This window comes from Piliocolobus tephrosceles, chromosome 16 (assembly GCF_002776525.5).
Source record: "Piliocolobus tephrosceles isolate RC106 chromosome 16, ASM277652v3, whole genome shotgun sequence".
NCBI classification, from domain to species: domain Eukaryota; kingdom Metazoa; phylum Chordata; class Mammalia; order Primates; family Cercopithecidae; genus Piliocolobus; species Piliocolobus tephrosceles.
The window spans coordinates 43,943,998-43,956,341 of NC_045449.1; the positions used below are offsets into that span (position 1 = coordinate 43,943,998).

The 12,344-nt window shown below is 57.7% G+C and overlaps 1 protein-coding gene across 1 annotated transcript; it reads right to left on the reverse strand.

Moving 5' to 3' along the window:
- Window positions 1-1,285: 1,285 nt before the first annotated feature.
- Window positions 1,286-12,295, reverse strand: EPN3 (epsin 3). The gene is made up of 10 exons (XM_023203962.2): window positions 12,002-12,295; window positions 7,959-8,659; window positions 6,878-6,996; window positions 6,115-6,195; window positions 5,761-5,889; window positions 4,744-4,831; window positions 4,010-4,279; window positions 3,731-3,835; window positions 3,370-3,600; window positions 1,286-3,228 (listed from the first exon to the last, which is right to left on the reverse strand). The coding sequence occupies exons 2-10, from the start codon at window positions 8,518-8,520 to the stop codon at window positions 2,897-2,899; spliced, it is 1,917 nt and encodes a 638-aa protein (XP_023059730.1). The 5' UTR covers window positions 8,521-8,659; window positions 12,002-12,295; the 3' UTR covers window positions 1,286-2,896.
- Between the last annotated feature and the right edge of the window lie 49 nt (window positions 12,296-12,344).

Consider the following 12,344-nt stretch of genomic DNA (forward strand, 5'->3'; position numbering starts at 1 on the left):
AGAAAGAAAGAAAGAAAGAAAGAAAGAAAGAAAGAAAGAAAGAAAGAAAGAAAGAAAGAAAGAAAGAAAGAAAGAAAGAAAGAAAGAAAGAAAGAAAGAAAGAAAGAAAGAAAGAAAGAAAGAAAGAGAAAGACACAGACGGGGAGCAGCCAGGGTGCAAAGGAAACCCAGACAGGGCAGCACGCCAGAGACGAAGGACAGTGTCTACATGTCAGACTCCTGAGGGGCCAGCCTGGCTAGGACAGAAAAACGTCCACTGGCTTCAGCAACATGGAGGCCATTGGTGTGCTTAGTGGGCGTCGTTCTAGTGAAGTCAGGCTGAGAGCAGAAGTCGACCAGTCAGCTGAGGAGGAAGAGGAAAGGGAGGGGAAACAGAGAGAGATGACGCATGCTTGACATGAGGGGAAAGATGGGAAGACACTGTCAAGATTGATGGAGCTAATTAAGACATATTTCTATGGGAGGGATTCATTTAAGAGAAAGTGGTGGACGCCATAAAGGATAGAAGAGGTGGTGGTCCTGGGTGGCCCTGAGAATGTGGGGTGTGGCAGGTTGTTGGACAGGTTGGCTAGTCAGAGGGTCCAGCGGGTGCTCGAAGGAACATGTTCTGGCTAGAAGGAATGAGGTTAAGCTCAGAGAGCCGGAAGCCTGCCTTGAATGTAGAGGAATTTGGGGTGATGACAAACCTCCAAGTGTGACCACGGTGAGGGTCACTGAGAGGTCAAGGGGCCGTAAGGTCCTTGGATAATGGAGCGACTTGAACTTGAAATTGAGGTAAGAGCTGGATGAGAAGACCATGAGCCAAGACCGAAGCATCCCAAAAATGAGGTGGAGTGGCAGCCCCAGGCAGGGAGGAGACAGAATGACCTATGGCACCAACCTCCTAGCAGGAGGGGTCTTGTAGGGAGGGAGGCAGGAAGGAAGGCTATCAACCTCTTCTTTGTGGGAGACAAAACAGCTCCCCTTGGGAGATCTCAGGGGGATCCAGTTTAGAAGAAGAGAGACTGGGTGGCAGGGCCACAAAGGCTGGGTCAGGGGACAAGAAGGATGGAATCATCCCAGGTTTGGGTGTAGCAGAAGATATTAATAGATGGGTGCTGCACTCTGGGTATTGCCTGGCAAAACCAGAAGTGAAAGGCGTGATGGGTTCGTGCTTCATGGTCAGTCTCTGAAGAGGGTGGGCCCTGAGCTGAATGGACACTGGCCTGGGGGCATCCACATAGCAACCTCATCAGGAAGAAACTTCTGATCCCATTTGACAAGTAAGGAAACACAGGCACAGAGACAGGGAGAGGGTAAGTAATTTACTCAAGGTCACAGAGCATAACCACTTATTACTAAGTGATTCTCGTCAGGGTCAAACCTTGGAGCAGAACTTTGAACCCTGTCAGTCTGATTCCTGAGCAGGTGTTCTTGTCCATCCTGTCTGTAACTGCCATTGTGGGATTCCCTTCCCCTTCCCCCACCTTAGGAAGGGGAGTGGCATTGTGTCCCTTCACTCACCAACTTTAGTGGAAGGTCATTTGTCCCTTAAAGGGGATGGTGGCTGGCTGCAGGCTGCCTGCAGAGCCAGGCCCCAAGCACTGAGGACACATCAGTGTCCAGTGGTCCAGTGATCAGGGAGCATTGAGAAGAAACAGAGGCAAGGGTGGTCATAGGGGCCCCTCCTGGATTGATTACCAGGCCTCACCCCACCCTTGGTTTCCCAGACTCCACATAAACCCCTAGAAGGGGTCTGATTCCCCCTCTGTGGCTGAGACTGAGTTTCTCACCAGCCTCGGTGAAGCAAGGGAGAGGGCAGAGTTAGATTTAAGGTGACTCAGTAAAACAAAGGAGCCTAGGAGCTCCTGCACTTGGCTCCTGCCACAGCCGCATCACGTGCCCCTGACTTGTCTATCCTGCTGCCCCCTGGCTTGTCTACCCTGCTGCGCTCACGCTCCTGGAGGTTGGATCCCTCCCAGGTGAGCCCAGCACTTTGTCCACAGCAGTCAGTCAATATTTGCTGAATTAATTCTGGGGCCCTGCCTGGGAGCTCCTGGCCTTGGAGCCAGACTGTCTGACTCTGAGTTCCAGCCCCGCCCCATGCCAGCTTTGTGACTTTGAGCATGCCATTTAACCTAAGCCTCGGTTTCCTTGCCTGAAAAATGGGAGTAGTACCGGCTGCAATGTGAGAGACCTGTGCAATCGCCCTGCAGTGGGCTTTGCGCTTGGTTTCATGCTCTGCTGTCCCTGTTTTGAAATTCTTCACACAATTTTGAACAAGGAGCCCTCACATTTTCATTTTGTATTGAGCCTCACAAATTATGTAGCCGGGGTCCTGAACGGAATTAACAATATCTACCTCAGAGAGTCGTTGCAAGGATTAAATAAACTGATCTGCTTAGCAATAAGCAGTACCCAATAAATAGGAACAAAGGCCTATTGTCTCTTGCTGTTAGCTCAGCCCCAGTGCCCATGTGTGATAAATGAATGAAAGGACCAAATTGAGTGACAGCCTGGGAGCGTCTGGAAGCGAAGGTGCCTAGGTGACGGGGGATGGAGGTGAGGGTTGAGAGGAGCTGTAAAGGAAGCGGGGGCAGTTTTGCACCCCGCGTTGTGCAGCTGCAGTTTCCTAGACAGCCGGCGATCCACGCTGTGGTCGAGACCCGGCCGCCACACCTTGCAAAAAGTCCACTTGGTGAGAGCTGAGAACGAGGGTTCCAGTCTTTATTATGGGGGCGTTCAGTTTCTAGCTCCCGGGCCGTGGTCCACGTCCAGCTTCCAGAGTCGACGCGTGATTCCAGCCGCCACTGGGTCAGCGACCCACTAGCACCCGCGCCCCGCCCAGCCCCGGGTCCGGAGGCGGGGCCGCGGGGCGCCTGGCGCATGCGCAGGCCTGCCCGCGGCCGGGTGGCGCTCAGAGGAAGGGGTTCGTCCCGGTGTGCGGGGGCGGAGGCCGCGGCCCGGCTGAGCTCGGCGTGGGCAGCAGCGGCTGCGGCAGGCCCGCGGGGGGCGGTGCGAAGGCTCCGGCCTGCGGGAAGACGCTAACCGAGGCGGGGAGGGTCAAGCCGGCTGGCACGCTACTGAGCGGGAGGGGCAGAGAGGCGCTGTAGGTCATGGAGCCCAGGGGCGCCCCCACGGGCCCGCCCGCCAGGCCCAGCGCCGGCGACCCGGTGCGCATCTGGTTTAGCGTTGGCCTGCCCGACTCGCCCGCGCCGAACGGGTTGGTGGGGGACGGAGCGCTGAGACCTGCAGAACGAGAGTGGCTTGGAGCGACCCGGGATTCAGAGCCCTACACCGGGAGGTCTTGGAAGTTGGAAAGGAGAGTGAGCTCCTCCGGCCGAGGCTAGGCTCTGAAAGCAGGAGCCCCTGGGTTGAGGAACGTCTTACCTGTCAGAAAGGGGTTCCGGGTCTTTGCAGCCTGGGGTGCCTTGACCAACGAGTCAAGGTTGACCAAGGAAGAGGCCGAGGGGCCCAGGAAGGACTCGGGAGTCCGGCAAGCTCGGGCCTCTTTGCTTGGCTGGGTTAGTGCTTCCCCTAGTATGCCCAGGTCCAGGGCATCTGGCTCCTTCGTGCCATTTTGCTTGGAACTGGGGCTGGGATCGCCAAACAGGTCCAGCTCTGGAATAGAAATGCTAGAGCTCATTGGTGGGAAGAGGGATTGGCGCCCGATGTGGGAGGAAGAGGACAGAGGCTGCTTGGGGTGGGCCCCTTGTTCCCCAGAGCCTCACCATCCCCTTGCCCTGCTTACCCGCAGAGCTACCGGGCTTCCCAGAGGGCAGGGCCTGCTCCAGCCCCTCCTTGATCTCTGTGGATTCCGGAGGTTTGGCAAATGGGTCAAAGGCCGAGGCAGCACCTACAGCTGGGGGAAGAGAGAGAGGGAGAGGAGATGGATTGGCAAAAAGGACAGGTGCTGGTCTAACCCCTTTCAGAGAAGCTGCCCTTGGAACACATAGAGTATCTGCTGCCCCCTTGGCTCTGCCTGGAAGTCCTCCAGCCCCTCACTCGCACGCTCTGGCCCTCTTCTTACCAGGTGTGTCGGAGGTCTCAATGGAGGCTCCCCAAGGGTCAGCCCCAGTGCTGGGGAGTTTGTGGTGGGGAGAGTTCAGTGCCCAGGGGTCTGTGGTGGGGGGCCCAGCAGGTAGCACTGGGGTCCTGCCCCAGGGCTCAGAGGAGGAGAGCATGGGAGTCAGATCCCAGGGCTGGCTTCGGGACAGGACGGTTCCTGAGGGGATCGGAGACCAGGGGTCTGCAGAAGGCCCCCAGGAGGAGCCACTGGCCTCTGTGTTCGGCCTAAAACCTGAAATGGGAACAGCATAGACATGATCCCAGGCCCACCCTTATCCCTCGCCCAGGGCGCTTCCCAGTTACCCAGCCCACATGGGGAGGCAGGGGATCCATGTCACAGAGGGACTGTGGCCTCAGGACCACCCAGCAGGCTGGAGCCTGTATTTGGCAAGTGACCCCAGGAACTGGGACCTGCAGGTGTGGGTGACTCAGGCCACCTTCCCAGGCAGGGACATGCTGAGCAAGTGAGTGCAGCGAGAGCACATTTGCTGCGTTTCCTAGGAGCTGGGCCCTTCAGACATTCTCCATAGCCCTCACTATGAAAGCCCGTCCCGCAGGCGGCGGACGCTCAAGGTGGTGAGTGACTTGCCCGGTGACACTCAGATGTTGCGGGGAGGTGCTTGGCCCAGCAAGTGGTTGGGAAGGAGGGGGCATTCAAGCCAGCCTGGAAGTCTTCTTGCAGCCCTGCATGCCCACCTGGGATGTCCCATGGGTCAGCAGAGCAGTGTGTGGAGGGCGGGGCCAGGGCAGGTAGGAAGATGTCAGCCAAGTCCAGGATGGAGGACTGTGGAGGGGAGAGGCAGCCCGGGCTCAGAAGTGGGTGGGGCCTGGAAGGAGGGCAGGCCCTGACCTGTTAGGCTAATGCCAGCTCATTCTCTTTATTCATTCCACAGATACCTATTCATGATCTCTCACCTCGACATAGTGCTTTCCAGTTTATAATGTTTCTTCATCCACAGAGTACCTGATTTTCATAACAACCCTGTGAGGTAGGCAGGGCAGGTGATGCACCCATTTTATGGATGAGCCAGCCAGCGCACAGAGGGTGGAAGGGGTTTGCCTGAAGTCACACAGCCAGGGAGAGACAGAGCTGGGATAGAATCCAGGCCAGCAGAAAGGGGCAAGAAGGCCAAAGGCAGATGTTTTTCAACCAGCCTACCTCCCTAGGTCAGTGTCCAAGAGAAATTGGCCACAGTGAACATGGGCGGAAAGGAGACCACAGCACCCAGGCATGGTATGGACAGCTTTGGAGGGCAGCCTTGCACTCAGCAGCTGCCCACTCCCCATGTGGAGAAAATACGTCCATGAGCCCGCGGTGTTTTCAGCACCACGTCCCTGGGCCCACCTTAGTCTTGATCGACAGTATCATATAATCCTAACATGTCAGAGCTGGAACTATCCAATAAGCACACTGTGCAGAAGGGGAAACTGAGGCCATGACAGTGACATGCCCCGTCATAGAGTAAGTGGCAGCAAATTTAGAACCCAAATCCAAGGGTCTCCGATCAGGATCCCTTTGCATCCCACTTTGCTGTTAACTCGGTCACCAGCCCATGCAGTGTGGGACTAGGGCTGCTACATCCCCACGCCTATTTCATCTAATAAACATGTCAGTGCTTACTATATGCCAAGCACTGCTCTGCTCTCTCTTTACAAATACTCAGTCCATGTCTTAGGCCCTGTCCATCCCACGCACCCCAGCCCATTCCCTACCTGGCTGGTTTTCAGTTTCTCCTCCTCCTCTCTCTCTTCTCTCTCGGTCTCTCTGTCCCGCCGATGGTGGACGGCAGGCCCTGCACCATTGGCCATGGGGGAGCTATCACCCCGCCAGGATCTCACCTCCTACAGAAGGCACAGAAAGAGTCAGGAGCATGAGCAGCGCAGGCTGGAATCCGGGGACCTGTGCACCCGAGGCTGGAGTCGAGAAAGTGCAGGGTGGGAGGCAGCTGAGAGGTTAGGAGCGGCAGGGCCACCGGGTGCAGCAGGAGGAGCCTGTTAGTGCCCTGAAGCACCTCCACCACCAGCAGCAGCAGCAGCACCGGCGGCCCGGAGGGCTCAGCCCACTACCTTCTCGTGCTCCTGCCGGCTCAGGCGCAGAGCCAGCTGCAGCTGCAGGTCCTCATCCCTGTGGGAGGCTGGGGGGACAGGCTGCGGAGGAAGAGAGGTGTGAACTTGGCCCTGTACTCCCACCTTGGGACCGGAAGGGCAGTATAGCCCTGCCTGGGTCATGGGGATGGAGAGACAGATGCCCAGCCTCAGTATGCATGGGCCGTTTGCCCCTCAGTCAGCAGGACGGGTGTGGCCTTCTCCCTGCCTGCATCTGAAATGCAGTTTAAAGATCAGGAAGACTGAGATTTTGCTTCTGAATCCTCTGAGAGTTCTCTAGGCCCTCCTGTGTGAGGCCCAGCTGCTTCCTGCCTGGTCTTCCTGGATCCACAGAGGTAAAGGCAAACTTGATGACATTGGGGGCCCATCCTTGTCTCCCCAAAAGGATAGCTGGTGGGCAGGGGCGGGCAGCATATCCCAGTGTCTCCTAGCAATGTCTGAGCTCACTCACCCCTTCCACCATGAGGTGGTCGCAGGCCCCCCAAGACACATCAGGTGCCCCTAATTACACATTTGCTACTCTTTCCAGGCCAGGTGGAGAGCACTGGAGGTGGGGAGGCAGCCCCTGCCTGCGACAGACTGACAGAGACAGTGGGTCTTGTGCTGTCCTTGGGCACGGGAGTGGGGCTTCGGATGACAGAGCCTGAGTCAAGGCTGAGAGGCTCCCAGGCATTCTCCCTCTAGCCCATCCCCTCCCCCCCACAGTGGGGTTGCGTGGCCTCACCTTCTCTGCCTCCTCACGGCTCATGGCTAGGGCCAGCTGCAGCTGCAGTTCCTCTTCCCCTGATGTCTGAGGCCGGGCCTGCTCCAGGTCGGAGGTGTAGCGGGGTGACGAAGAGGAGGCTGCAACGACCATCATGTCTTTGTGACCACACGATTACCCATTAGCTTCCACACCCCTCTGCCTGCCAGGAAGCTGAGGCTCAAAGAAGAGAACTGAGAGGAGGGGAACAACAGGCCGTGGAGGCCCCCGTGGGCCAGGCAGTGTGCTGGGCACTCTCTGCAAGTTCGCCATCCCGCCCTGTCCCGGTGGGACGGCTCCAGTCCCTCCTTAGCAGATGCACAGGCAGCACTTAGGGCACCTGACCAGGGTCCTCAAGCAGAACTTGAACCCAGGTGCCCTGACTCCAGCTCTTGGACTTCCAGATGGACCCTGTCCTGCTTGGGGGCAAGGGAAGTGCAAGGATAGGAGGTTCTGGTCCAACGAGGTCACAGCCTCACAGCCCTCAGCAAACTGTCCAGGGCTTTATGGAAGGCGGGCCATTCTGAGTGTTCCTCAGATCGGGGAAGCCCCCATGACTCAGGGCAGGACAGTCAGGGACTGTCCGGCAGCTGCCTTCAGGTGGGGGGATGGAGGGGAATGTCATATGTCTGGGCGCGGGATAGAGGACATTCCTGAGCCTGGTCTCATTTCATTCTCAAATCAGACAATAGAGGTAGGTGAGCTTATCTCCACTGTACAGATGAAGAAACTGAGGTTCAGAGAAGTGGTTGCCCAGGTCACACAGCTTGGAGGAAGCAGAATAAAGAATGCTATCTGTCTCCAAACCCATGCTTCCACCATCACGCCATCCTATCAGGCAGCTAACGAGTGACGATGAATCTATAACAACATTATTATCTGAGCTAACTTGTTGAGCACCTCCTATGTGCTGGGTGTCGTGTCTTGCATGTTACATTCCTTATGTCTGAATCCTCGTAACACCCCTCAGAGGTAGGTATTATGAACCATGGCTTGGATTGCAGAGCCAGGATCGGAAGTCGGGCCACCTCCCCATCCCAGCCACACACCGGGGCTCACTCACAGTTGTAGGAGGACGGGGAGCCCCGGGAGCGGCCGTAGTCCTCGCCGTAGCGGCGGCTGAAGCCCAGCTGCCCACTGCCAATGCCGATGCCCTCCAGTGCCATGCGCTCCTTGGTCTTGAGGGCATGGGTTCGCTCCTGCCGCAGCCGCTCCTCATCCTTGAGTAGGGCCATCACTTGCTTGACCTTCTCGCGCACGTTGACGCCCTGGTCCTTGCCATCGCGGTCAATGTACTGGAAGTCCTTGAGTGTCTGGATGGTGTAGAGGTTCTCGCGGCACTGGTGGGCCACCCGCTCAGAGCCTGTCTTGAGCAGGTAGTCCAGCAATGTCAGAGCCTTGTACACATGCCGCCAGTTCTTGCCGCTGTCATTGAGCCGCCGCCACAGCATGCCCATGACCTCGGTGAAAGCCACCGTGTTGAAGGTCAGGTCAGCGATCTCGGACATGAGCGAACTGGGGGGGCCCCAGGGGTCATTGCTGGTGGCCTCGCGCACCTTGATTTCCGCCTCGGAATAGTTGTGCACGATGTTCTTCACCTGGCGCCGGAGCGCGGAGGTCGTCATAGCTGGAGACTTGGAGGTGGGTGGCCCTCGCCCCCACTGGAGATGGAGGGCTGAGGGCCACTGTGGTGAGGTCACGGTCTCGAAGGATGGGCCGCTGTGTTCTCAGCAGAGCAGCTGCGTCCTTGAGTTCCACGTGGGGCTGAGGAAGAAAGGGCCAGGAATTCAGGGGCAAAGGCCCACCTTACAGGTCACTCAGCCACTGACCAACTAAATGAGGCCTGGCCAGAGTGTCCCTGCCTCCAGGGATAGCCTTCAGCGGCACACGTTCTTATTTCACTTATAATTCAGCAGGCACTTGGAGCTTTGCATGCTCATCTATCTTATCTTCACAGTCACACCACAAAGATGCTATTATCATTGTTTCCATCCGCAGGTGGGAAAGGTAGGGCTTAGAGTATTAAATGGGCCTGGCACAGTGGGTCATGCCTATAATTCCAGGAGGCCAAGGCAAGAGGATCACTTGAGGCCAGGAGTTGGAGGCTGCAGTGAGCCATGATCGTGCCAGTGCACTCCCACCTGGGCAACAGAGCGAGACCCTGTAATATTAAGTGACTTGTCCAAGATCACAGAGCTGCTACATGGGGGACCAAGATGACCCTAGGAAGCCCCACCTAAGAGTGTGTGGCCTCATAGGGGAATGCTAATGGGATTCCAGGAAATCTCACTTGCCTTGCTTCTGCTGCGCCACCGCCTCTGTTTCTGCTGAGATCTAGCTTAAGACCTGTCCTTCCCAGCTCCTCAGCTCACTTTTCTCATATTGTTAATTTTTGTAGTTTGGTGCATTCAACACCTATTTCCTGGAGGCCTTTTCTGAGCCAGGCATCATGCCAGGCGCAGAACACACGCCTTGGTCCACCCACGTTCAGTTGAGAGGGTACAGAAAATCACAGTCCAGTGTGGGAGTGCAGAGCCGCCCAGGAAGACCCAAGCCAGGAAAATCAGGGGAGACTTCCTAGAGGAGGTGGTGGCGGAGCTGAGATCTAAGATCCAAGAGAAGAGTAAGGAGGAGTGAACCAGCGAGTCAGGGGAGGGCAGCTCAGAAGAAATGCTGTGAAGTGAGCCAGAAAGCAAGAGAGCAAGGATCATTTGAGGAAGGCTGCCCCTCAGAGATCTGGCCACTGCCAACACTCCTGCCTGCCACCACCACTGCCGCCCCCACTTACACATGAAATTGTTGAGGCCAGAGAAGGGATGAGACCTGTCCGTGTCATATGGCACGTAAGTGGCAGAGCCTCGACTAACATCTAGGCCTCCAGAAGACTAATCCAATCCTTACTGTCAGTGTTACCCAGCTTAGTCATTAATTCATCGGATTGCTTTACTGTCTCAGTCTCACCTTCTCAGCTAGAATGGAAGCTCCCTGAAAGTAGGAACAGTCTGGGTTCTCCAAATCTCCAAAGCCCCAAAGCCCTGGACACATGGTGGACCTCTGCTACCCCAGCAGGGAGAAGAGCCAGGCCAGCCCAATTCGCCCCTAATAGCCGCAGGTCCAGGCTGTCTGCTGAATACAACCCCAGGCCCCAGGTCCTCCCAAGGCCCTTTCAGAAATCAAAAGAGGAATTCCCTGACCATCGCCATTCCTCCCACACTAGCGCTGGTCTGTGCTTGCACACACACACTGGCTGGGCCTGCAGAGCTTCCACTTCCCCCGTGAACTCTCCCCCACCCACCAAACAACTCTCGGCTCCACCCTCCATCCCAGTCCATGCCCCAGCTGGTCCCCAGGCTGCCAGAAACAGGAATCTGAAGGAGACCTTCCCCCACCCGATACCATGTTCCTTCCACCCCAGCCCCGCCAGTGCTGGGCTCAGTTCAAAGCGGCCCCACGCTTTGAAAACACGCCTTGGCAGGTTTTGTTTGGGGCCCAGAGAATAGGATCCCGTGGGAGCAGACGAGGTGGAGAGTGCCTGGCCCATAGCGCAGCCTACCTTTTGTCTCCTGTCTGTCTTTCCTTCCAGCGGGTGATGGGCCTTCTGTGGGGATGCCACGGCCACAACTTGTTTAACTCCTGCCCTCTCCCTTGCTAGTGACTCAGACCTGCCTTCACCTCCCCATCCCGTGGCTGGGGGTGGCAGAGTCAAGATGGGAAATAACGTGCACCAAAGCCCGCCCAGTGCACACCCCTACCGGCTGGCCACTGGAAGTAGCAGAACCAGTTGAGCACTGTGACTCCACCAGAGCCCTGCCTGGACCTGGCTGCCCTGGCCCTCCGGCCCGGCCCGGGTAGGGCCACCAGCCTCTGGGAGGGGACTCTCGGTGTGGGCCCAGCGGCCCTGCCTGGATCTTTCTCACAGAAGGTGGGCATTCTCTGCACACCCCTGCAGGGGCTGGGGGGAAGTGTGGGGTCGGAAACATGGGGAGGCACCTTGATATTCCTTCTCTGGAGTTTGAGGGAACACGGTGAGGCTGCCAGAGCACAGAGAGGGGAGGAGGAAAGGAAGGAACGCGGGAGGGAGCAGCTGGGAGCGCTGCCAGCAGTGTTACAAGCAAAGGGTTTTATCGAACACAATATGCCCAGAAATAAAAGGGAGTGAAACAGAAACCCAGCGGCCGATAAGGCAGTGGCGGTAGCAGCAGCAGCCCTGGGCAGCTGGAGATGGAATTACTGCAGTGACCTTGAGCCGGACCCTGTCAGGTGGAGGGAAGGGCACAGAGAGGGCAGGGCCTGAGAATTCGGAGATGAGGAAGAGGACAGAGGAAGGAGGCGACTGAGGGGATGGGAGCATGGCCAGCAGGCGGTGGGATGGGCCACGGAGTATCAGCTCTCGCCTACATACAGGGTCCCAAGGAGAACTGCGCAGTAGGGAGGGGCTGCTCTTCTCAGGGCCTGCAGGATGGGGGATCTGGAGAGCTTCCCAAAAGTCAGGACCGAAAAACGCAGATCGCTCGTCCCCAGCAAGGGCTTCAGAGAAACGGAAAGAACCCAAATCTGTCCAGTCACACGTGCATGAGTTTGCGCAAAGTCTGTGCACCCACCAGCCCAGCCCACACCCCGTTCCTGTCCTCTGCTAAGGTGGGCTCCAGCCCCTGCCTCCAAATCAGGTCCAGCCTGAGCAGTGGGGAATGACAGTGCCCTTCTTGATGCTGTAGGAATGGGGGTGAGCTTGAGCTCTAAGCTTCTGGCCACTGTAACAGCTGCCTCCTGGGAGCACAGGAGCTGGGGGAGGGGGGCTGCCCTGAGGCTAGAGGTGTGCAAGAGGGGCTGAGGAAGAGGAAACAGCAGAGATGTGCAGAAGGAGTCTGTGGGGAATGCCACCAAAGATGCTAAGTCCCAGGATGGACGGGGAGGGGGCCCTGAGTCCCTTTGTGGGGGCTGCAGGGAGGGAGGGGTGGCAGGAAAGAAGCCTTTAGGTCCTCTACAGCTCAGCCTTCTCCCTCGCACCTGGAAAAGAGACTAAGCCCCGAGCCCACTCTTTGCTCCCCACCAACTCCCGCCTTCCATGCCGCCACTGCCAGGGAGGGGGCCAGGGAGGAAGCTTACCTCCAGTGTGGGCTCCCTGGGCCCCAGCCCCGGGCTGAGTAGCCTCTGCGGTGACCCTCCAACCTGTGCAGCAGGGGAACGGCACAGCCTCGGGAGCGTCTCCAGAGCCATCCACCATGGACCCTCGTCCCAGAGACCCACCTGCTCCCAGGAGGCGCAGACCCCTCAGAGGGGCAGCGGCAGGGTCCCTGGAATGGGTAGCAGCTCTTCCCGCATGCGTTTGCCTCCTAGCCAGCGCCAGGCAGCACTCCGAGGAAAGTTGCTCAGCTGGCCCGGCAGGTCTGCCTCAGCAGTAACAGGACACAGGAGGAAGCGCAGGGCAGGTTAACCCCTTCCTGCTGGC

What these genes read in the sequence shown, in the direction of transcription:
- EPN3 (XM_023203962.2), bottom strand. Translation starts at nt 8,520, where the DNA reads ATGACGACCTCCGCGCTCCGGCGCCAGGTGAAGAACATCGTGCACAAC. An exon ending in GCCGTGAGGAGGCAGAGAAG is followed by an intron (nt 6,196 to 6,877) that starts GTGAGGCCACGC and finishes CTTCCTCCGCAG; the next exon opens with CCTGTCCCCCCAGCCTCCCA. An exon ending in CCGGAACCCCTTTCTGACAG is followed by an intron (nt 3,229 to 3,369) that starts GTAAGACGTTCC and finishes CTCGTTCTGCAG; the next exon opens with GTCTCAGCGCTCCGTCCCCC.